This window comes from Amborella trichopoda, chromosome 8 (genome assembly GCF_054954075.1).
Source record: "Amborella trichopoda isolate Santa Cruz 75 chromosome 8, AtrichopodaSantaCruz75HAP2 v2.0, whole genome shotgun sequence".
NCBI lineage: Eukaryota > Viridiplantae > Streptophyta > Magnoliopsida > Amborellales > Amborellaceae > Amborella > Amborella trichopoda.
The window spans coordinates 41,678,516-41,702,005 of NC_142343.1; the positions used below are offsets into that span (position 1 = coordinate 41,678,516).

Here is a 23,490-nt window from a genome sequence, read left to right on the forward strand (position 1 = left end):
ATCATTAATTGGACTCAAAATTCAAAATTTTTTTTTCGAACTTTGTGAAATATATCAAGCCATCTAATTTGATATCTAATGACTATGAGTAATTATGACCTCCTTATAAAAAAGATAAACGGTCCCATAGTATATAATCCCCAATTTTATACTATGAAATAATTATGCACCTCAAAAATCCTCTAAAAAAAAGCATTTCCTTGCTAGAAAACCCTCTAAAAAATTAAAAATATATGAAGGAAAAAAAGAAAGTCGAGTTTTAAAAATAGTATATCTTATAATAAGTTATCTAAGCTGTCTATTTTTAAGATTTTCATGTATTTATAGATCTGCTTGATCTGTACTATTTTTTGAAATTTTGAATTTCATAACTAGGGATCGAAATAGATTTTCAAGCCATCATAAGGTATTCAATGCTACAAGTACATCTACTAGCAAAATTTAGAGGTATACCTTATTTTGCAATATGAGGAGGGCGCCCTATGTACAAAGCTTTCCTAGTTCCCAATGGTGCTGACATTTAAATGTAAAAATATATTATGAGAAATAGATCAAAATCCTATAAGAGATGATCTATTTAATATTTTACCCATTGACAATTATTACTGATAATGCTCAGAGAGGCAGACAAAACTCTCGTGTGTATTTCATTAACAGAGAGAAGAGAAAAATACAAAAGGTTGTTATATATGACAAATGGCACATACTTATCTAAATGGAAAGTTTATAAGAAATATACAAAGATCAAATTTGTACATATCTCAAGGAATATGTTCCATATCTTTTAACACCTCCTTTCAAACTCAAGGTGCATTTAAAGAGCGCAGTTGGAGTTTGGATAATAAGTAGTGAAAATGCATTGTGGTATGGGTCTTGGTGAGAAGATCGGCTACGTGGTCTGTTGAGGGAACAAATGAAGATATAATAGTCCCTTGTAAAATATGATGATGAGCAAAATGACAATCAATTTCAATGTGCTTGGTTTACTCATGAAATACATCATTGTGAGCTAATTGAGTAGCAATTTTATTATTACAAAAAATAGGCTAGGGACTTGGGTGAGAGAGTAACCATTGCAACCAGATAATCTCAGAGGTAGTATGAGCAAGTGCATGGTATTTAGCTTTGGCACTGAATCGAATAACTACTTTTTTTTTTTACTTTTTCAGAAGATAAGGGAGTCATCAAGAAAAATAAGAAATCTGATCAGTAACATCACCTGTCCAATCAAACATCGAATAAGCTCACAATTCTAGTCTAGAAGTGGCTGGAGAAAAGAAGACCCTGAAATAAAGTGCCATGAAGATATCGCAAGAACTAAAATACAATAGCATAGTGAGTAAAACAAGGTGTAAACATGAACTGATTGAGAATATGAACGACATGACTGATATCACAGCAAGTAACTATTAAATAGTTGAGCCTACCAACCAGTTGCTGATACCGTGTAGGATCAGATAGAAGTTCACTATCAATTGGCTGCAGTTTAACATTGAGCTCTAGTGGAGTATCCACGGTTTTAGTGTCTGTTAAACTTGCTTTACGAAGAATTTCAGGTGCATACTTGACTAGAGAAGAGTCTACCTCTATTCCCAAAAGATAGCGGAGCCGACCAAGACCCTTCATTTCAGAAGTGTTACTAAGGTGAAGTTGGATGTTGCGAATCTTAGCAGGATTGTTGCCAATGACAATCATATCATCAAACATAATAGTAATAGAACAAGACCCTTAGACAAGCTTCAAGATCAAGATTTGCTTATTGCTGAAGATTCACCTTTCGAGTTAATCTTGCTCTGATATCGTGATAATGCTCAAAGAGACATAGAAACTGTCATGTGTGTTTCATTAAAAGAGAGGATAAAAATACAAGAGGTTGTTCTATATGAGAAAATTATGTATGATGGCTCTAAAATCAATTTCGAATGGCAACAATAAAATTTAAAATACAAAAAATGTATATTCTCAACCATAATGTTGATTGAAGCTGAGATGGTGGATGTAAATTTTGGTGGGACTTTTTAATGAGTTATAAAGTGAGGCTTTACTTATTTTGATAGGGCTGCAGCTCTATCAAACCATTTCCCGTAGTTAAATCCCTACTTTCTGGCCCCCGACTAGATTCAAATTCCAACGGTCATATTTTCAAAGAAATGCCATCGAGTTAAGGCTCATATAAAGCGACCAAAAACCCTAATTCCAGATTCTAGGGCAAGAATTATCGTGGTGACAATGAGGAAGAAGAACAAAGGAAGAGTATCTGAAACCCCAATATCTGGTCCCCCCGAAACCCTAATACAGGAGAAGCATGGCTTTTTCGCTTGCTATTTGCTCTGTTCTTTGAGCCCAAGGCACAAAGGCCACACATATATCGGGTATGTGATTATTGATCTCTCGTGGAACCCTAATTCTATAGTTCCTGTCTTGATTCTCGCTTGTTCTAGGATTTTAAGTGCTCAAATCCAGGATCAGCGTGGTTCGTTCTTGTACTTTTAGGGTTTATGTGCGTACAATCTGATCTTCCATAATTCATGGCTCTAACTTTAGTCAAATATATTGGTGATATGAATATAATTATATTTGAAGGATGAAATGCATCTTTTTGGGGGTTTTTCCATCTTATTTACTGTTTTGGAATAGTGATTCGAATTAGGTTTTTTCTGGGGTTTATACAATTTAAATTTGTCTCTGAATTTGCTAATATGTAAATGATTTGACTGATAATTATGTAGGTTTACCATTAATCCTCGTCGTCGAATACGCCAACATAATGGTGAGATAGGATGTGGAGCTTGGAGGACAAAGAGGAAGAGGCCATGGGAAATGGTCTTGTGTATATATGGGTTCCCTTCAAATGTTTCAGCTTTACAGGTTAGAATTCTTGTAAATCAATTTCTTTTTCATTTCCTCATTGTCATCACCACTACCACTACCACTACAACTACCACTACCACTACCACCACCACTATCATCATCATCATGAGTTACAATTTTCATTATCTTCCGATGTTTTAACTGCCCCCTTGATCTAGATATGAATATCAAGAATGGAAATCCAAAATTTATGCTGTTCCAAACACAAGTTCTTTTTTATGTGTTCTGGCCAAAAACATGGTTGCTAATGGCAGCCACTACCAGAGTTGATTTTATAACCCTGTTTTGTGATGTTTGTATATTTTCCTGTTGTCTTGATCTTTTTTTTCCTTTATGGACTATATTTTTTTATTCAATGTGAACACTGTTTGGTTCTTCTGGTCACTTGATTAGAAGGATATAGTGAAATAGTTGACTTTGAAATCTTGATTTGGACTTTGTAAGCTCCTTTATGGAGTTTTTAGCTTGTATCGTTCATCTGCTTCTTATCTCATAGTGATCTATTAGAACTTGATGATTTTACCAAAATTTGATAAGTTGATGAAGGTTTTGAGTTTGAGGATGGTGTATTTTACCTAAGAATTCCAAATGGGGCATTCTGCTTTCACAAAAAAGGGGTATCATTTGTAATTTTATTTTGTTATTTTTATAGCTTATATTTTCTTTTCCCTTTGCTTATTCAAAATTTTCAGTTTGTGTCTTCTTTAATTTTGTGTCTTTACAATGATATTTTAGAACTCAATGGTTTGATTGAGATTTCAAGTTTGAAGATAATGGAACTACTTAGGTTCTAAAATGGTTCACTTTTATTCTCGGAATGCAGTTTGAATGGGCTTGGCAGCACCCTACAGAGTCCTTAGCTGTAATAGGTGCAGCTGCATCACTCAAGACTCTCTCAGGCGTGGCTGGCAAGGTTAAGCTAGCTTACACAATGCTCACACTACCTGCTTGGCACAGGTAAACTTCCCATTCAATAATTCAAAATTTTAGTTTTTGCTTAAATTAATTTTTTTCTACCATGTATGTATGACCCTTAATTTTAGTATTTCGCGTCATGCTTGACGTTCCATGGAATGGTGACTAGCATTGCTCTGATAGTGTAACAAAGTGACACTGATGAAAATGGTCCCAGAAATTGTAAGAAATGGTTAAATAATGGGCAAATTGTGATAGATGAGCTCCAACTTTAGTGAATAAAGGTATGTATGAGGTCAGGCTTTCAGGGGTAAAGCTGCTATTTGGATTCTATGGGTATTGGCTCTTTTAGGTGGGTCAAAGAGTCAAGTAGCAAAACATTCAATAAATCACCTTAACATGAATCCCTTACTTTCTGTAAAGAAGTAAAGAACATAGATCCCATGGCTTCCTCTATGCAAAACACAATACATTTGCCTTTTCTAGGCTCCATAACTTACAATTGACATAAAACTTTACGTGTTTGACAAAATTGAACTACCTCCTGCCCCATGAATTGCTTTTTGATAATGAAGAGATAGTGATAGAATATTCTGAGGTCCTGTCCGTAAACACTGGTCATTCATTCCTCCACCTTTTGTCTGCTCGATTCTAGGTCCATCAAGATGGTAGGGCATGGCTTATCTGCGAAAAAACAAAGCTGAGGCATGACTACTCTAGAATCTATAGTTCCAAAATGTGAATTTTGGTCCATGTTGGTTTATATGAAACTTTTGAGTTGTTATAAAATACTGATCTCACATGCTTTGCGATACATGCATCTTACCCAAACTGCTCCATAAGTTGTCCATCAATGAATAATGACTATATACTTGTACTTATTTTCGTGTGTTATCAAGATTTTATGACTGGCTGGTGCTGGTGCTCATAATTCATCTAATATGCTTGTTAACAGCTTAAACCTCACAGTGAACTTCTTCTCAACGAAGTACCTCAGCTACAGTGCCGGCCACCCAACATTGCCTGAACAAATGAATGTCCTCGTTCGTTCCATGGATGAACTACCATGCTACTTGGAAGGTTGGGTACTAGATGACGATAATGATGATGATGAAGGCAGTCATGGGCATGGTCATGTTCATATTCACTATGATGCTTCTGATCTTGATAATAATAAGCATAGCATAAATGACTTATTAGTTGGCAATAAAAGGAAAAAGAATCACAAAGGAACTTTGAAGGATGTTCATCCTCGTTGTGAGGATGGTGTTCACTATGATGGTATTCAAGATCATTGTGATGGTCAGTTTGGAATAAATGATACACCAATTCAGGGTGGGGATGTTATAAAGACTCTTAGAGGAACCTTGAGTGATGATGATGCTCATTGTGACGATGGTGTTCAGAATGGTAGTCATGAAGATGATGATGCTCACTGTGACGATGGTGTTCAAAATGGTAGTCATGAAGATGATGATGATAATTTCTATGATAGCCATCATAATGATCCGTTCAGAATAAATAAGACACCAATTTGGGGCGGGAATGTGATCAGGAATTTTAGAGGAGCTTTGAAAGATAATGATCATGGTGTTCACGGTGGTGGGACTTACGGAATGGGAAATTCACCTGAAGCGGCTTTGAAGAAAGCATCTGGAAGAAATAAAGGTGGTGAGTTGAAACATTTGATGGATTTATCTCCATTTAGAAGAACATCTCAACTGGAGATGGGTGAGACCATAGACTTGGTTGACTTATCACCATTAGGAAATATGCCTTTGCGGAATGCATGTGGAAGGAATGAAGAGTGTGAATTGAAACAGTTGGACTTTTTAAGTCCGTTGAGCCATAAAACATCTCCACTCGAGATGGGTGCGACTATTAACTTGACGCCATTAAGTTGTACGATTAGTTCTTGCACCAAACAATCATCACGTATTGCTGGTTCCCTTCACCCAGAAATCATTGATTTAACTGATTCACCACTCATTATACAATTGTAAATAATAAGGTGTTTGGTTATTTAGTGTCTTCATGTCATTCATTCACTTTTTTTCTTCTCTTTCATGAGACTGTGTATGCTAGTTGTGACTCCAACTTTTTCTCTTTCCTATTGCAGGCATCTGGTTTCTAATTATTCGGTCACCAATAAAAAAAAAAACAAACTTATGTATTTCTGTTGAAGTGGTTTAGAGACCCATTTGGATACCCTCCATTTCTTGGGTAGGCATTTAACATAGAAAATTTTCACCCATCTTTTAATCATGCTAGATTTGGGGAAATGAATGTGTCTTAAGTAATTTATCTCAAGTTAATTTCAAAAGTCATCATTTTGAGATTTGAACTGTACTGGAACATTTTCTCTTCTTCTGCTTCCATTTTATGACTTTCAGAATCCAGCAATTTTGTAGGGAATCACAATCTGTTTCCGAAGTAGCAGGCTATTTGACATAAAAGACTTGGCAATTTTCCTAGGGAATATGAGTGACAAATTGATAGAAAACCAAAACTTCATAAAAATTGCGAAATAGCAAAGAGACAAAAAAGAAGATGGGGGCCCAATTAATTGATAAATTAACACAAGAAGAAATGATTTGATGGAACTTAAATTAATCATCCTTTCATCTTGTGACAAACAATTGTCTCAACACTTTCCTTTGCTTACCCGTAGATAGAAAGATTCTACTCCAACAGCCACTGACAAGTCAAATTACCTCACCCACAAACTTAGTGAAAAGGCTAGTGTAGGGCCGTCGTGTTTAAAGCTGTGGCCCAAATCGGGCGTGTTTAAAGTTCCGGCACTGGAAAAGCATCATCAAATTGATCATCTCAACCCTTGATGAATGAAATGATTTCAAGCCCTAAAAATATCGTATTTTGTAAACATGTAATTTGAATCGTCTACTTTCTAGTATTTACATATTTATGGGATATGCAACATTTTTTAAACTTCAAATTTCGTAGTGAGGGGCATAAATGGGTTTCTTGGGTTAGAACCACATTCTTTGGTGGGGTTTTGTAGTGTGGGTTTGCTTTTTGTCATTATTCGAAGCCTTAATGCTTAACTGGAGATTTTATACTGCCGAGTAAATCAATCAAAAGTCCAAGAAACAGATAACGACTTCCACTTTTATCTCATTTGGGTACATAAAACGTGCATACACATTGAATTTTGCTTATTCATAAGTATACAATGACATTTAAGGGTGTGCTTGAGAAGACTACTAAACAGGTTTGGTCCTATTTTTTTAACATATTAGGTTGGGAATTGTTCCACAACATGCTTGTCTTCACCCATATTGTTTGAGAAATGCAAATAAGGCCCTGACCATTCAAAATACATTTTCTACTTTGATTTGCATTTAATGCTAGTCAATAATAATCCCACACTGCCAAAACAAACACACCCTTAATTATACACCTGCACATGTAGGAAGTATGAACACAGTTGCATATTTATCTATACACATAGAAAAACATAAATTGGTAAGGAGTCAAGGAAATGAGTATTGAGCTCCCAAGGGAGTCGATTGCAAACCTACTCCCTTGGTCAGAAGGCCAACTTGGGAATATTTTTTCAATATGAAAATTTTATAACCATCTAAGAATCACTAGATTATTACTTTTAAAAGAAAAATTTTGAATTTTGAGTTTTCTAGCACTTACATCTCAACCTTGAAATATTGGACAGCCTGTGTTCAATCTAGATTTTTTTTTTTTCAAGTGCATAATTTGAATTTCTCTTTTTTAGTTGAGGTTGGTCTATGGATAGATGAGGTTACTATCCCAAAAATGTGGGGTCATAAAATTATTCCTAAGATGGATTTAGCCTGTGGGAGTAACTGGACACTATACTGGTTTTTGGGCGTTGACTTTTCATTTGAATTCAGTGTGTGATGCAGATGTTATTAAGCGTATATTGGGAGGATGGGCGGAGTTAGAGGTGCTTCTTTCTCTATCAAGAAAGCGTGTTACAATAATAATAAACAAAAAAATAATACCACCACCCTGCAAACAAGGCCATGTTCGATTCCCTCTTCACCAAATTGGAAGTAAAACATTTAAGATGGCGGCAGTTTATCAGTACTGACAATGTTTTGACGTGAATTTCGAGGACATGAAATCCTCAAAACAATGCCCCAGTTTCTCTTACAACCTATCCCAGAACTTGTTCTGAGTTCCAGCGGACGTTTACAGTCGCCGCCCTATTACAAAAGAATGGTTATTTTCATTTCCACAACAGTTTTACAGCTTCATTTTCACAGCCAATTTGGACTTTAAATCTGAAAGGCAACATTGGTATGAGTATACCATGGTGAGTGTATTGCGTGGGTATTTAAGAAGTGGGAACAGACTGATACTTAAAGAGGTGTGATTGGCGACGACCCAAATAAAATGCAGTGACCATCCACAATAAGCACACCTGAGAAAAATAAAATAAAATTAGGTATCAATTAAAAGCAAACTCGAGCTAGCAAAGCATGAAAGGGAAATAATGGTTAAGGGCGTGTTACAGGCACTGCATAGAGAGCAACTGTGGAAGCTTTCTTATGAAGGACATCTACTAGTAGCTTGTAAATTCCAGCAGCTGTAGCATCTCCTAGCCTTTGAACAATTACATCAATGCAAACCTGTGAATAAAAGTTGCTCCGTTGTCATTTTCTCTTTATGTGTTTTAGCGATTACAATTTAACTGAAGTTTTGGACTGGAACTGAAATGGCAATAAGCTGACACCGATGAGGCAAAGCAGAAAAAAAAAATTTCAGCGGCCCGACCCAAAGAAAAAAAAAAAAAAACATAATACAGACACAGACAGAAAAGGGGAGGGGGAGGGGGAGGGGGAGGGGGGGGGGGGGGGGCGGTGAGGGGGGAGGGGAGAGAGAGAGAGAGAGAGAGTGGGAGAGAGAGCACCTTAGCCTTGTACTTTTCATCCTGTGAAACAACTGTGAATAAAAGCTCCCTTCCAGGTCTGGTGACAACATATGTAACTACCTGTTCAACCAACCGAGCAAACTTTGACATTTCTATTGAAATAGTATTTGACTCAGTCTAAGCAAATATCTCGAAGAATATATCTTTCCTGACGAAAACAAAAATAAGACGCAAAGCAACAGGCTTTTAGAATGAATCAAGGTTCCCAAGACAACCTTCCTTAGAGTCTCTGATATAGCCACCATTATCCATGTTGGCCATAGAGCAATAGCCATTGTATTAAAAAGAGCAACTAGAGGAGTGGCACAGATAGCTGCAGTAACCCCAGCAACTGTAAGAATATGACCCTGTAAGAAGGTTTTAAATTTTGAAATGAAAAATGGTTCAATAAAAAGCAAAAAACAAGACCTAATTAGCAACCAGGGGTTACTCTAGATCTGGCATGTAAAGCAAAATATAACAAGGAAATTGCTGTACGACTCAAAGTTGCAGTCCCATACCGTCACAGTAAGTTGGCCTGTGAGAATGAATATTGCAATGAAGCTATTGATCTGAGCAAACATTCTTCTTCTATCAAGGGAACTTGCAACGGTCGTAGCAATGATGGTAACTTTCTGCCAAGTTGAATTCAATGAGTTGAAAACAAATACTAATGCAGAAGTTTATGATTGACAAGGTGGTTATTTTAGAAAATTTATGATATGTGAAGTAATTATGATGAGGTGTAATAGCAATGCTTGGCTAAAAAAAAGGGAGGGGGGAAGAGGGGGGAATTACACAGCCTGGACATTGAACTAACTGCAATGCCATATCATCAACTAATGCATTCACATGTACCATGACACTATGGGACACGCCATTCTGAATATTTCGCTTCATTATCTGCCTCACATAGTTTTGGACAGCTAACTACATTATTTTTGGACACAAGCATATTACCATAGTATAATGACACAGTGCAGTAACAGACATCATATGCCAACTCTTTAATTTTTGGAAAACTATATTAAGTAAACATATTGCTGCTACATATTGCTACCCAGCTGACTCCCACATGTAGGAAATAAACTTTTCACATGAAATTGTCATATAGGAAGTAAATTAGGATTTAAAATAATTATAGCATTTAGTAATTCACAATAAAAATATTTAATATTTCATAACATTTACCAATTTCCTACTTAAAGTTCCACAAAATTTACATAGATATAGTGAATGAAAATTAGGTGCTGCAAAAGATATTAGAAATATTTTAGGGGATTCATTTTGGGAAAAGTGCTTTACATGTCAGCAGACGCAAAACTACATTTGTGTCCCCCAAGGCATCTCACGTCCATCTTCCCCTCCAAAAAGATCAAAACCAACAATCTAAAATTTTTCTTCAAAAATTATTATTTTAAAATTTTAAAATTTATCTTTTCTACATATCAATGATCTCCATGTTAAAGGTTATATACTTAAAATATTAAGTCCAAAATCCATCTAAAAAATGGATCATGAAGAGGGGTCACATATCTAAATGAGTCCCAGGACTCACTAAAACTGTGTCCTTCATTTTGTTAATATATTAATTTGGGACTCTTGAAGGGACCTTATGATTTCTACCATAATTTTTGCTCTTCGCTAATTTTTGTTTAACATTATGACTCTTGAGGTATGCAAGTGACATGAATTCCTTATGTCTCAAGTCTACATGGTAGTGGTTCTAACACACAAGTCTAAAGAAAATAAGATAATTGCCCAGGTATATGTTTGGATAAACGCTGGTGAGTCCATCAGACTTTTCACTGCAAACACATTAATTTCGTGGTATGAAAAATTTGCATGATAAAGAGGACAGTAGGAACAAGCCTATCATGAAACAGCAACAAAAACTGTACCTGTAAATAGAAAAAAGAAGAGACAACAGCACTGAGCCATAGGAATGCAGAAATATGGATAAGGTAGGTTGACCCCACAATCAGTCGTAAACCATCAAATATGACATATAGCGGAGGCATCATAACAGATGATCTAGGTGAAGATCCTGAAGAATAAGCTTTTGAATGTTTGTCGACCTCAACATGTTCATCTAAACCAGGCTGGCTGTAAGAAAAAAGAAATCAGGTCAATCCGTTTACAATAAAGTGCTAGTATGCATAAAGAACAACAACTTTTGACTTCTTGAAGACTTGAACACAAGGTATGATCACACACACACACACACACACTCGCACGCACACACACCCCCGAGATTTGTCATTCTACCTATATTACATGGATACTTCTTTTTGGGTGTCAGTTTAAAGACTTGATCTTCTTTTTGTTTTGAGTAGACACGTCACACGTGAACTTTGAAAATGTCTATGGCACTATGGAAACATCTGTGGATTCAGCCAGTTAAGCTATAAGTGATTATTTCTTACTATTCATCATTGAAAGGAGTAGGAGTAAAATATTGTTGGATTTGGTTCTTTTCATAATATAGCTGTCACTGAATCCTATACTTCATGGTGTGAGGAATCCGACACCTCGTACTTGTGTTAGACACCGACACATATTTGTGTCCACGCAATATAACATTCTGCCCTATTGATGTTCTTTCTTATACTTTTTTAGCGCTGACTCAAAATTTGTTCCATTCAGATAAAATGTTATCAATCACAGACTTGAGCAAATGAAATTTCAAAGCTAAGCATCACTACTGAAATTATAAAATGAAGCACACATGTTTCTGCAGGTATCTATACACAGACACACACATATACACACGTATTTGCAGATGTAAAAAGCACACAACCATATAGTGCACTATATTCAACTGGTTTCTACGCAGATAATTTCAATACAACAATAGTTTTGTAGTATTAGCTAGGCAAAATTAACCAAATGACAAAACTAACCCAATGAAAGACAGTTCTTTTGGTTCGGGAAGTATATCCCGAGTAATCCCTTTTGAAGATTGAGCAGCAAGCTCCATCATCAGTGCCGCAAAGAGGAGAAGAACTGAAAATAAATAGAAAGAGAACCATTCTTGTAAATACATTGCAAGAGAAGTAAAATGTAGCCTTTGATCAATGAAAGTAAGAGAATGAAAGGCCGATGAGTACATACAAGGTCCCAGTCTAGCCATTCCGATAGCAAATAACGACCCAAAAAGCTGCCCAAGTGTAGCTCCAGCGCCAACAAAGCCAAACAGTCTCGAACCTGACTGAATTTAGAGAACCATTCAAACTCGAGGCAGACTCAACTTCCAGGTTAAGTTGGAGCATACACACCTCATTATCCATAACATCTATTACTCGTGCCCAAGTGGAAGAGATAGTAACAAGGTTCAGAAGTGCAACCTTCAAAAGGCCAAAGCCTAAATACATCAGTGAAACTCACGTAGCAGTAACTGTAAATTGTTAAGACACTAATTGAGTACGAAAAAGTATCTAAAATATCATACAAGAACTAAGGTGGTGTAGGACAGTGTTCTACCCAAAGGAACAGGGAAATTCTGACTGATATAAAGAACCAACCATGCGAACCCGAGCTTGCAGAATGATTGGGGCCATCATAATTCACAGTAGCAATTGATTGAGAAACCAGAACCTGAGTATCATAAACACTAGTTTTAATTACTACGGATATGTGAGAAAAGCATTTATTAATTAGCATATGAATACACAAATTGTGGAAGTCACATTCTTACCTTGGAAACTGAAGGTGAAGACCCAAATGAAGTAACATATAAAAGAATGAAGAATAGAACAAGGGATCCACTGAAAAATCTATGTATAATAAGCAACGCCTGAAATATCAATAATCAAACATCACATAATTGTTCAAACATGACACAGTACTAGCAACTTTGAGAAAGTTCAAATATGAAAGATATTGGTGCCCACTGAAAACTGCTATTTGATATAAGACTACATAAACATTTGTCCTTTTTTCTAATAAGTGGCAATGATATATTACATATAAATATGGAGTTTTTACAGAAACAAGACTACATAAACATCGTTCCTTATTATACTTAGTCATAATTCTAACATAATGATCCAGTAACTCCAATTATCCTCACTATCATTCTATGAATTATCAAAACAATGATAGCTTAGCATTTTACGATCTGTGATGGGGAAAACCACAAGAACTTTCCTACCTTTCCCTTAGAAAGGTAAGGCAATGAAAAGATGACAGTTGAAATGGGAGCAGCAACAAGTGTGAGCACCAAGGATCCTGCAAAAAGCCCAGGTAGATTACTTAGGCCTAGAGATATCGCACCTTCATCCCGCAATGGAAGAACCACAAAGTATGCAGTTAGGATCTGCATAAGAGAAAATACAAAGGAAATGAGAATGTCTGAAGAAAACAATAGCGTGTGTTCACTGAAGAAAAGCAAAATGAGAAGGCATTAAGACACTGTTGAGATATCTAGATAATCCCAGAAACAAATACTCTCTATGGTTTAACCCTTAGAAATGACTTTGCTATATTTTACTTTACCGCAAGCCTTTATTTCTTGGGTGTGGTTTGCATAAGATGCAACCTTAAACTTTAAGGTTGACATCTCAAATCTTTGGAATGTTATATTGTAGGACACAGAAAACCAATGCCCTTAGATCCAAATGACTTGTAGAGAATCAATATTGTGGAAGAGTGGGTTGTCAAGAAAGAGAGGCCTGCTCTTAAAGGTATTGAAGAGCATCTAGATAATTAGATGGAGATGGAACCACCACAAGAAGGTAAAATTCAAATTGAATAATTCTATGTTTGAAGTTTTTAGGCACTCTAAGAATGTAAGCTCATATCTTACTTAATAATGTGTAAATCATATCTTACTTAATAATGTGTAAACTTTCTCAAAGGTGTAGATGATGATGATGATTTAGATGTCAACACTGAGGAGCCCAATGATGAGCAAAGAGATCGAAATTGATGAAGAAGACTATTAATTAATTTTGACACTTTTCTTATTATTAGTTGGGTTTTGTAACATTCTAATCATGACAACTTTTCAAGCCTATAAGTTGCAAACTGTGGACTTGTGAACTTGTGATGGTTTACTTAATTTTTTCCCTACTTATGATTGTGGTTCATGACTAATTTTTTGATATTAATTAATATAAGCTTTCTCTTTTATGTCTTTTTTATGAATTTGAGTTATTGTATATTATTTCTTTATTGCTTGAAATCTTTTTCTTTATTTTTTTCTTTATTTTTTAGATTTTTCCTAGTTTTTCATACTTCTCTCTATTTTATTTTATTTTTCCAATTTTTTCTTATTTTACTATTTTATTAATTATGTAATTTCTTAGACTAGTTCAACCAGTGAACGGGTCCAACCAAACTAGTCACTGATCCAGTCCTGATAGCCTTAAATAATCAAAGTAAGGCATACCTCTAAACCGTGCCGGAAGATGCAGTTTTGGAGTTGAGGTCGAGATGATCAAATAGATAGTTTTCCCGCATTAGAACAAACTTTTCTAATAGATTTTTGAGGTGCGCCTTACTTTGACATTACCAGGTTGACACCTAATATTAACTTGTTCCTTTTTTCTTTTTATAGTTAACAATGGCAAGTGGAAAATGTTGTGCACCTAAAGTTATATTTGGTTAGGTAAATCTCAGTCACAAATGAAGATTATTTTCTTACATTTCTTGGTGCATCATTGAAACATATTAAGTGATCCTTGCCCGGGGCACCTTGTCAAACTAAGAGGAAGGCCCAAACCTCTACATTAAGAAGTGGAAACACAACTAAGCAAGCATGGTTCATAGTGAAGAAACTTTGTGTTCCCGGTTTCCATGTTTTTTTCTTTTGTATGGTAGCATAGTTTACTAGGGCTGTACTAAAATCTAGATTGATTTTTTAATCTTGCAGTTCTATGGTTCCTGGTTCTTGTTTTAAAATTCCTGAAGCTAGCGCTTCGACCCTTTCTCTAGCACGCAAACCTTTGTTGATCGAAAGCAGCAAACTTTTACGAAATTCATAATAAAGCATCAAACATTACATGGCCCAAAGTTCATCAATAAGAAGTATTCATCACAAGAATAAACATCACCAGTTAAAGGGAAAGAAAACATATCCAAGAAATCATCTATTCAAACCTTGTCTAAAACAATTGGAGAACATCATTCCGAAGAAACTAAAATCCGACAAAAGATTTGAATTTTCAATGGATAAATTTCCGCTGCATGCTTTCTGCAAAGGTCAAAACTTGAGAACCGATATGAACGCAAAATGAAAAAAAGCAAAAACTAGAGTCTCAAACTTCCAAGCCAGAAGAACAAGAATAGGAGCCCTATAATTCAAAAGGAACAGCTAAACATAAACAAAACAGGAAGAAGACAGAAATTTCAGGAATAAGATCACATACCCTAGGAAAACATAGGAGTAAGGTCACAAATTACAGAATTAAAAATAAACTCTAGAATTACAGAGATGAGATTAAGAGCTTACAAAGAAGAAGCAGGCGAATGAATGGATGAGAGGGAAGAGCTCGTGAGGATGGACGGTCACGATGCAAGAGACGATCCACTCTATACGAGATCTCACCGTTACCATTGCCTTTATGAAAAAAAAAAGTTAACAAAATTCAGGCTCATAGAAGGAGAATCTCTGCAACTCAGCTAAGCAGACAAAGAAGAAAACGTCGCCGTATTTTTCAAAATTTCGGTACAGATTGTCCGAAATTTTCAGCCGGAACAGTTAGCTGTTTACAGCCGTTAGAAGCCGAATTTCAAATTTCGGCTTATTTCGTGAACACCGAGACGAGGCTCGTACTCCATTTTTTCTAAGAAAAATCCCTGTAACGATGCTCTCTCAGACTCTTAACTCAGTAGTCGTTCGCGTAAGGCTGCAATCTTAAACAATTAAAGTACGCGCACCTCCAAAATTTTAGGATGAGGTTTTTATAAGGCCTAGGCATTATCAAAACAAAATAGAGCTTCACCTCAAATCCTTGCCTGAAAAGTACTGTTGGCTATAAAATCAATTTTCAACATTGAAAATAAATTTTGAAACTAAAAAATGGTGCAGATCTTGCAGATATATGAATATTTATTTTTAAAGCAGAATAGATAGTCTAGATAATTTATCATACAATATATATTGTTTTTAGAGCTTGAAATCCTAATATTTTTTCACAACCATAAGTCGAGATGATCGATATAAAGGTTTCCAATGCTTGACTTGTAATTTTCGATGAGTTATCAGGTGAGAATTTACTTATTTTAATAGGATTGAAGCCCTATCAAACCATTTCTCAAAATTTTATCATAAGATTCAATAGTGTACAAAATTATTAGGATGGCTGAAAATCTAATTTTATCTCTAATTATAAAATTATAAACTTTAAAAATAGTTAAAATTAAGTAGATCTATAAACACAATAAAATCTTGAAAATAGATGATCCAGATAATATGTTACAATATGCACTATTTTTGAAACTCAAAATTATTATTATTTTTTTTAAAATATCCATATATCTAAATGCCTAAATGATTAGTCAGACAATTTTCTAATATCAAAATAGTTTTTTTCAATAGATTTTTGATATGCACTTTAATTCTACAATTTAAAGTTCCAACCTTGCATAAAATTTTCCTAGGGTAAGTTTACAACCTTAAGATGCATTATTGGTGTAAAAAAATCAAACTAAGGTGTATCTCCAAATTTTATATTAAGATACAATATTCGTGTGAAAAATTATTAGGATGGCCTCTCTATCTATTCCTTTTGAAAAAAAAAGTTAGGTATCTCTCTCTTTCCATATATGTGAAAAATACATACTCCCTTCAAAATTAACACACAAGCATGTATACTGAGCTCCCTCGATAGCTTAGTTTATTTCTACACCCTCACGAGGAGACGATTTTTTCAATCTTAAATTTTGGTAAGAATCACTTAATGATTATTCTTAAAAAATAAAATTGCAATTTGAATTTTCTAACACCTAGATCTCACTCTTTGAAAGTGGGAGGATTTCTATTCAATTTTGATACATTATTTTTTTGCAAAGTGCCTAGAAAATGCAATTAGGAACTTTTTCTATTGAGGTTAATCCGAGTTAAAGAGGTTAGATCTCATATGGAAATGAACAGTTTTTCTCTCGCGGCTCTGATCTATGACTTTTTCTCCCTTAACCCCCTTGCTCAATACCTATGATATATATACAGGGCTTTATTTGGATGTACCAGTTGTAACTCATAATATGTAGTTTTAGCAAACTTAATCTTAATAATAAATTATTTATTATTTAACAGTATCTCTTATAAGAATATCTAAAATAAACTTGTAAGCAATTTTACACATAAGATTATTTGTTTGAACAACTATTTTTATTTTATTTAAAGTAATTTGCTGGAAAATTACATTAGCCATAGACAACTAAAAATAGCTAAGTGCTAGTATGTACCTAAAATTAGAATATTTTTATTCAAAAATCTTGTGAAACGAACTTTGACCGGTTGGACAACTGCCCGATTTAACTAAGTTTTTAGATTGAAAGAAAAAATTTACTGCCATATCAAGGAAAAAGTTACCATCCAAAATAATTCAATTAAGACTTAAATTTTGTCGGATGAAAGTGATGCCTTCTCTCACCTGTTCAAAATGCAGCCTTTTCTCTCATAACACACCCATGGAAACCCCTTCTCTTCTTTGAGAGAATTTTCATTTTTTCTCTCTAAAAACCAAAAAAAACTCAAACCGCATGCCATTGGCGGCATCTTTGCAAGCCTAGGCCATATCTCTCTCTACAAAACTAGCATTTTCTCTCATACCACACCCATGGATCCTGAATAAGCAGAGCATTTTCATTTTTGCTCACCTAAAAAGACTAGACAAGCTTCAAGCACCATCCATGACAAGCCTTAGGCAGCATCTTGAAGCCTCCTAATCAGTGCATCTCACCCCAAAGCTCCTAAACAATCTCTCCACCCTTGAATCCTTCATCTTTTCTGAAATTGCCACTACTTTCCTCTAATCCAAACCCCATAATTATTCTCTCTAATCACTGGATTCAAGAAACTATTGGAATGGTTACTCAGCAAAAAGTTTCACCATCTGCTTGGCCTCCGCCCACCCTTCTTCACTGCTACTCAGAGCCCTGTCCCTCAGCGAAACCCTCGAGTAATCGGAGGTCGGTCAAGCCCTAAAGCTGCATTTCCATTGAAGCAGCGCCCTGTGTCACTGGCGAGCAACGCCACAATCCCCTCCGATATTTGCGAGAGTGCACCCTTCAGCATCCTGCTGAGTATTTCAGGTGGGAGCACTTGTCCCGTGGTCGAAACTGGGGATCAATGTGCCTCGTTTTAGAGCTCAATTTTGTAAGTGAGAAGCTTGGGTTACAGGTTCTGCATATTGTATGGAAGCAAAATTTTTCTACTAATGCGAGGGATAGAAGAAAACTTTTTGGATTGGCAAGACAATTTTAGAAGGGTAGGATGCAAATTTGCTTTTATTATATTCACACCATCCAAACAGTCATGTAGATTAATAAAAAAAAATGATAATATTTTTTAATAAAGGATGAAAAAACTTAATTTTTTTCAATTTGAAGGTTTTTTTATTTGACATATAAAATGGCCCTAAAATTATCAAAAAAAGTAAAATAATTAAATAATATTATATAAAATACAAGATAAACAACAAATATTGACAAAATAATATTATATAGAATATATTAATTTTAAATAAGATAATCTACTCCTTGAAAGACGATTAATTGCCATCGAAATAAGCCTCAAAGCATAAGCATCAGATGTGCACGTTCCTACACTTATGCTTAAGCACCCTTTGATTTCCACTGCCATCACAATCACTGCACCACCACCTCCGCGGCCACCACCACCACCTCCATCCCCACCCTCACGACAACTTCATTGTTGCCACTACCACTACAACTACTAGCACCGCACCACTGTTGGAAAAAATAAATTTGGGTGAAATGGGGCAATAAAAGGTCAGATTGTTTGACAAATTTGTAAATAGAGAGATACTCATGTTTCTATATTTTAATATTATTTCAAGACAATATTTGCCTCTACTAATAATAATTAAAGATTCTCCTGACAAACTTGTCTTGAGATACCTTAAAATAGGTCAACCACTTCTCTTGCATGTTCAACAAGAACACCAAGATCTTCGAGCACCAAAATGCCTTTCTATTAAGATAAACAAAAGAATGCAAAGTTACATAAAATCATTTACAAAAACGAGATTCAAGACCATTTTATGGAAAATGAAAATGTTCTTTTTAAGTCATGGGTTATTGCTTGATGCCATGTGACGTTTCATTTTAGACATTTTGAAACATCATCCCTCTTGAATGTTTTACCAGTCATAAACCATTCATTAAGCTAACCAGGCAGTTGATAATTACAGGGTCCATTTTGAACAAAAATGAACCTTCACATACAAGTGTTAAAAGTGTACGACACACGACACCCAATTCATGACGTTTGCAATATCTGGCATGCAACATCAAACAATTGTGAGCGCAACATAAAATAAAAGAAAAAGTTTATATGTGTTGCAATCTTATAAGAAAGATTGCAGCAATCTATATTTTTTTTTTTAAAACAGTTAACTAGGATTTCATTAAGTCAATGAAAGCCATATTCTAAACAAGCCAAGCGGCCCTAGAGAAAAGAAAGAACAACAAAAGAGAGAAGAAAAGGAAAAAAGAAAAAAAATAAAATAAAATAAAAAAATGGTAGATTACAAGGAAGTAGCATTTTTAGCAAATCCATCCTCTAAAGAATTTCTTTCCCTATTGACCAAAGAAAATTGTAATTCTTTATCATTCAAATGGTTCATAAATTCCTCTAAATTCCTACCCATTTCCACGGAATAGAGGGGAATCTAGGTAGCACTTAATCAGAGGAATTCCATTCTATAATAAGGTGAAGAACCCTATTGTAAACATTGAGCACAACAATACTTGAACCCAAGAATTCAACTTTAATCGCTTTTGACATTAATAATTGCAGGTCCATATAATACCAACCCTCTCATCCAGCAACACACTTCCCAGCCCACTCTTGAACAACTGCTTCTAACACTCCCATCAAAGTTAAGTTTAAACCAACCTCTTGGAGGAGGTTTCTGCAGTGCTCAATCCTCAAAAGGTGGCCAAAATTATTCATAAAATCATCACCTGGGATATTTTAAAAACTCTCTAATGCTCTAGCCCACTCTGTAACAGATTTCAAGATAACATTCTGAAGCTGATGAACATCTCTCTTTGTTTCTTAATAAATACTTTGGTTTCTTTCCTTCCAACTATGCTAGAGGGTGACTACCCCAGGAGTTATCCTCCATAGAATCATTACCTTCTTCACAAAAGGCAAAGAGCTCATACGCATAAAGAGCTGTGAGACTGTCTCTGGCATAACCCAAACACTCTGGATTTTAGAGAAAACCTAACTTAGTGAAGACGTGAAAGCACAATATAAGAACAAGTGATTCTTCTTTGGATGAGATACATCCATTAACCAAAACTCTTCCCCTCCTCTTAACTATTCCACTGAAAGAGTTCTGTTTCTAGTAGTAAGTCAGAGGAAGGCTTTTACCTGTGAGGAACCCTGAAGTTCCAAACTTCAACAACTCCACAATCAACATTGAACATTCGGTCCATACCAATCATACCATACAAGAACTTAACAAAGTAGTTATCCCTGGTTCTAATTCCCACTCCAATCTATCTAATCTATTGGAGATAAAAAATGAGAATAGAGCATTCGCAGAAGCTGCATAACTTACAACATTGGTCACTCTCCTATATATAAGCTCCATATTCCAAAGAGCATTCTGCCCCTGCCCATATACCATATCTGACCAAACTCATTTTGTGCCTGGAGAGTCTATACGCAGCACGAAACAAGTACTTAAAAGGAATGTTTGTAACAATAAACTACAGATTTACATATTTAAGAACTTGAAAAACATGTAAATTTTTTTTGGATCGTTGTTCATGATTACAGAAAAATAAGAATAAAACAATAGATGTAAATAGACCTTCTATGATCCAACAATAAAAGAAATGACTTCTTGTTCTAATCTCTGAAGGTGTGATTAGCTTTCACCTCTTTTCTCCTCCTAACTTGATAAGATACTTCTTTATGGAGAATGAGCAAAAGTTGAGACCGTTACCTTATATCATTTCCTTATTATGTTTCTTTATTTTATCCTAACCCATCATACGTAGTTATATTTAAGAGAGAGTAGGGAGTTGATTATCACTAATCCTTATCTTAATATTGGAAAATCAACTCAGTTAAATTGTTGATTATAATACAAATTGGGGATACTTTCTAACATTCTCCCATTTGAACTAATAATAATTACAACTAAAACTACATCCGCAATTTAAGCAAATACAAAATACTATATTAAAATCAGCTTTGACAAGTGAAACTACTAATACCAAATCATGAAGGCTAATGGTATTCTATAAATGACATATTGCTATTCTATGATTATAGTATTAGTACAAACACTCTCTATAGTCTCCAACATATAATCTTTATGGTGGGCAAAAACTTTATGATATGGTAAAGTTCATATCCCAACTAAAAACGGTCCAAAACTTTGTATCCTGTTATCTTTATGTATATATATAAACACAGGAACGTTGATGTATCCAATATGCATAAATCAAACTGAATGAGTATTACATATTGTATGCTAGCAATATAACTCCCACTAAGCAAGTGCATCCCACATATTAGTTAAATCCATATGAGCAACATGCTCTAGAAACCCTTTGGGTCAATGTAACAACAATCATCAATTTGTACTGATGTGTTCAATGGAGACTACAAGTACCCTTACCATCTCCTTTACAACAAGATATCTAATTTCTATATGCTTGGATAAGTCCAAGATCTTGTTGTGTTAAGTGAAGAAAACTGTAGTGGAATTAATCATCACAGAAAAATCTCAGTGGCTTGGAAATAAAATCTACAACCCAAAACCTCGAGATAAAATTATGCAACTATAAAGCTTACTTGGTAGCCTTATAGCAAGCTGCAAAATTAGCTACTGTAATCAATGAGTCTACCATGGAATGACTCCACCGGCCATCATGAAGATACAACCTAATGTTTACTTCCTATCATCTGGATAAGCAGCAAAATCTATAACCGAATGTTCAATCACATCAAGATGATCAAACTTCATGTGAGCATAATGTTCTTTATCCCCTGAAAATACGCCCTTATTTTCTTAGCCGCTTTCCAATATTCTAGCCCTTAGTTACTCTGATATCTAGCCAATATAATGACCACAAAAGCTATATTTGGACATGTGCACTATTGAGCATTCATTAAACTTCTTACAACCAATGCATAAGGAATGTTCTTCATATTCTTCTTTCTAAATTATATTTGTGACATTGTAATTTGTTAACTTTATCACCCTTAATAGTAGGTGCTTTACCATGGGGAATAATTTTGCATATTATACCTCTTGAGCACCATCTCAACGCATGTCCTTTTAATAATCTCATAATACCTCGAGATCTATGTCAATGAATTTCTATCTTAATCACACATGAAACTTCACCCAAGTCATGATCTCCATGTAATCTCTAATATGGAGATCATGAATATGAATAAATAAATAAATTTTAAAAATAAAAAATGATAATTCAAGTAAGAAAACATTTGGACCGCTAGTTTCCATTGTTTTAAATGGAACACCAACTTGCATTCATATTTAAGATGGATGCTTTACACTTTCTGGACCGCATATGTAGAAATGCGGTCCAGCTCGCATGAAATAATTTTCCATATATAAATGATTTAAAACTGCGAATACAAACTGAAACGCATGACTGTACAAATATTATATCAATTTTTTGACATTTGAAGTTTACTTGTGAGAGAAGCTTTTTTACTCCATGCGTTCTACGGTTTAGATGAATTAATCTGGTCGATTAATTTACATCGTACATGACATTGAGAAATGTTTTGTCTTAGTCATTCATTGTTCATACTATCATGATGAACATATGGGATTTAACACCGTTATCCTCCTAATAACTTTATATTCACTCTAAATTTTTCATCAATAAACTTAGAACACAAAATTTCAACTTGTTTCCGTTCCATACAATTTCGATAAACTAAGATATAATGGGAATCTAATCATCCTCGTGGTATCCTTAAAATTCACTTTTTCCATCAGGCACCCGTTATTGGGACAACTTTCTCAATAAAAAGCGCTTGAATAAAAAACGAAATTGAAATTTTGATTTAGAATAAGAGAAAACTAGTAATGCAAGTTTGGCATTAACATTCAATGATTATTCAGTAAGATCACATGAAACTACACTATAGTTCTTTATTGGTATAAATAAACTGCATCAAGCATCTACTTATATACTTTGGGAAAAATATACAAAAAGATCATTTACTTTTGAAAAAAGTCATAAAAGGTTGTTTTGATGTTAGAAAACCCTTTAATTGATCATCTTTACTTCGAGATGTATGAATATGGAAAGAAAAAAAGATTTCAAGACCCAAAAATAGTGTATATTGCAAGACATTATCTAGACGATCAATTTTCAAGATTTTCATATGTGTATATATCTACTTGATTTGAACCATTTTTAAAGTATACAATTTTATATTTAGAGCTAAAACTAGAATCTCAAGCCATACCAAGAAGGAAAAAGTTTATATAAGGTTCCAACCTTAAAATGTAGAATTACATATGCACCTCAAAAATCTATCAAAAATGTTGTTTTAATATTGAAAAACCCTCTAATTGATCATCTCGACATTGAAA

The 23,490-nt window shown here is 34.7% G+C and overlaps 2 protein-coding genes across 12 annotated transcripts; one reads left to right on the forward strand and one right to left on the reverse strand.

Annotated features, from left to right (window-relative positions):
* The first annotated feature begins 1,121 nt into the window (after positions 1–1,121).
* LOC18433588 (Excinuclease ABC, C subunit, N-terminal) lies at positions 1,122–5,808 on the forward strand. Its single transcript, XM_006843671.3, has 4 exons — positions 1,122–2,372; positions 2,730–2,868; positions 3,695–3,828; positions 4,742–5,808. Exons 1-4 carry the CDS (start codon positions 2,230–2,232, stop codon positions 5,787–5,789), a joined length of 1,464 nt encoding a protein of 487 aa, XP_006843734.1. The 5' UTR covers positions 1,122–2,229; the 3' UTR covers positions 5,790–5,808.
* A 1,987-nt stretch (positions 5,809–7,795) lies between these two features.
* Positions 7,796–15,597, reverse strand: LOC18433589 (TLC ATP/ADP transporter). Of its 11 annotated transcripts, none has more exons than XR_016061741.1 (13): positions 15,153–15,597; positions 12,852–13,016; positions 12,396–12,494; positions 12,182–12,295; positions 11,977–12,045; positions 11,813–11,909; positions 11,602–11,704; positions 10,600–10,804; positions 9,220–9,333; positions 8,935–9,032; positions 8,699–8,779; positions 8,301–8,417; positions 7,796–8,209 (listed from the first exon to the last, which is right to left on the reverse strand). XR_016061741.1 is itself a non-coding variant. In XM_006843672.4 (13 exons), the coding sequence occupies exons 1-13, from the start codon at positions 15,255–15,257 to the stop codon at positions 8,123–8,125; spliced, it is 1,488 nt and encodes a 495-aa protein (XP_006843735.1). In that variant the 5' UTR covers positions 15,258–15,597; the 3' UTR covers positions 7,796–8,122. The 11 variants fall into 11 exon arrangements, 9 of the variants coding, with proteins under 9 accessions (XP_006843735.1, XP_088731166.1, XP_088731167.1 ...); XR_016061740.1 differs by having other exon boundaries at positions 8,935–9,050; XM_006843672.4 differs by having other exon boundaries at positions 8,935–9,066.
* Positions 15,598–23,490: the final 7,893 nt, after the last annotated feature.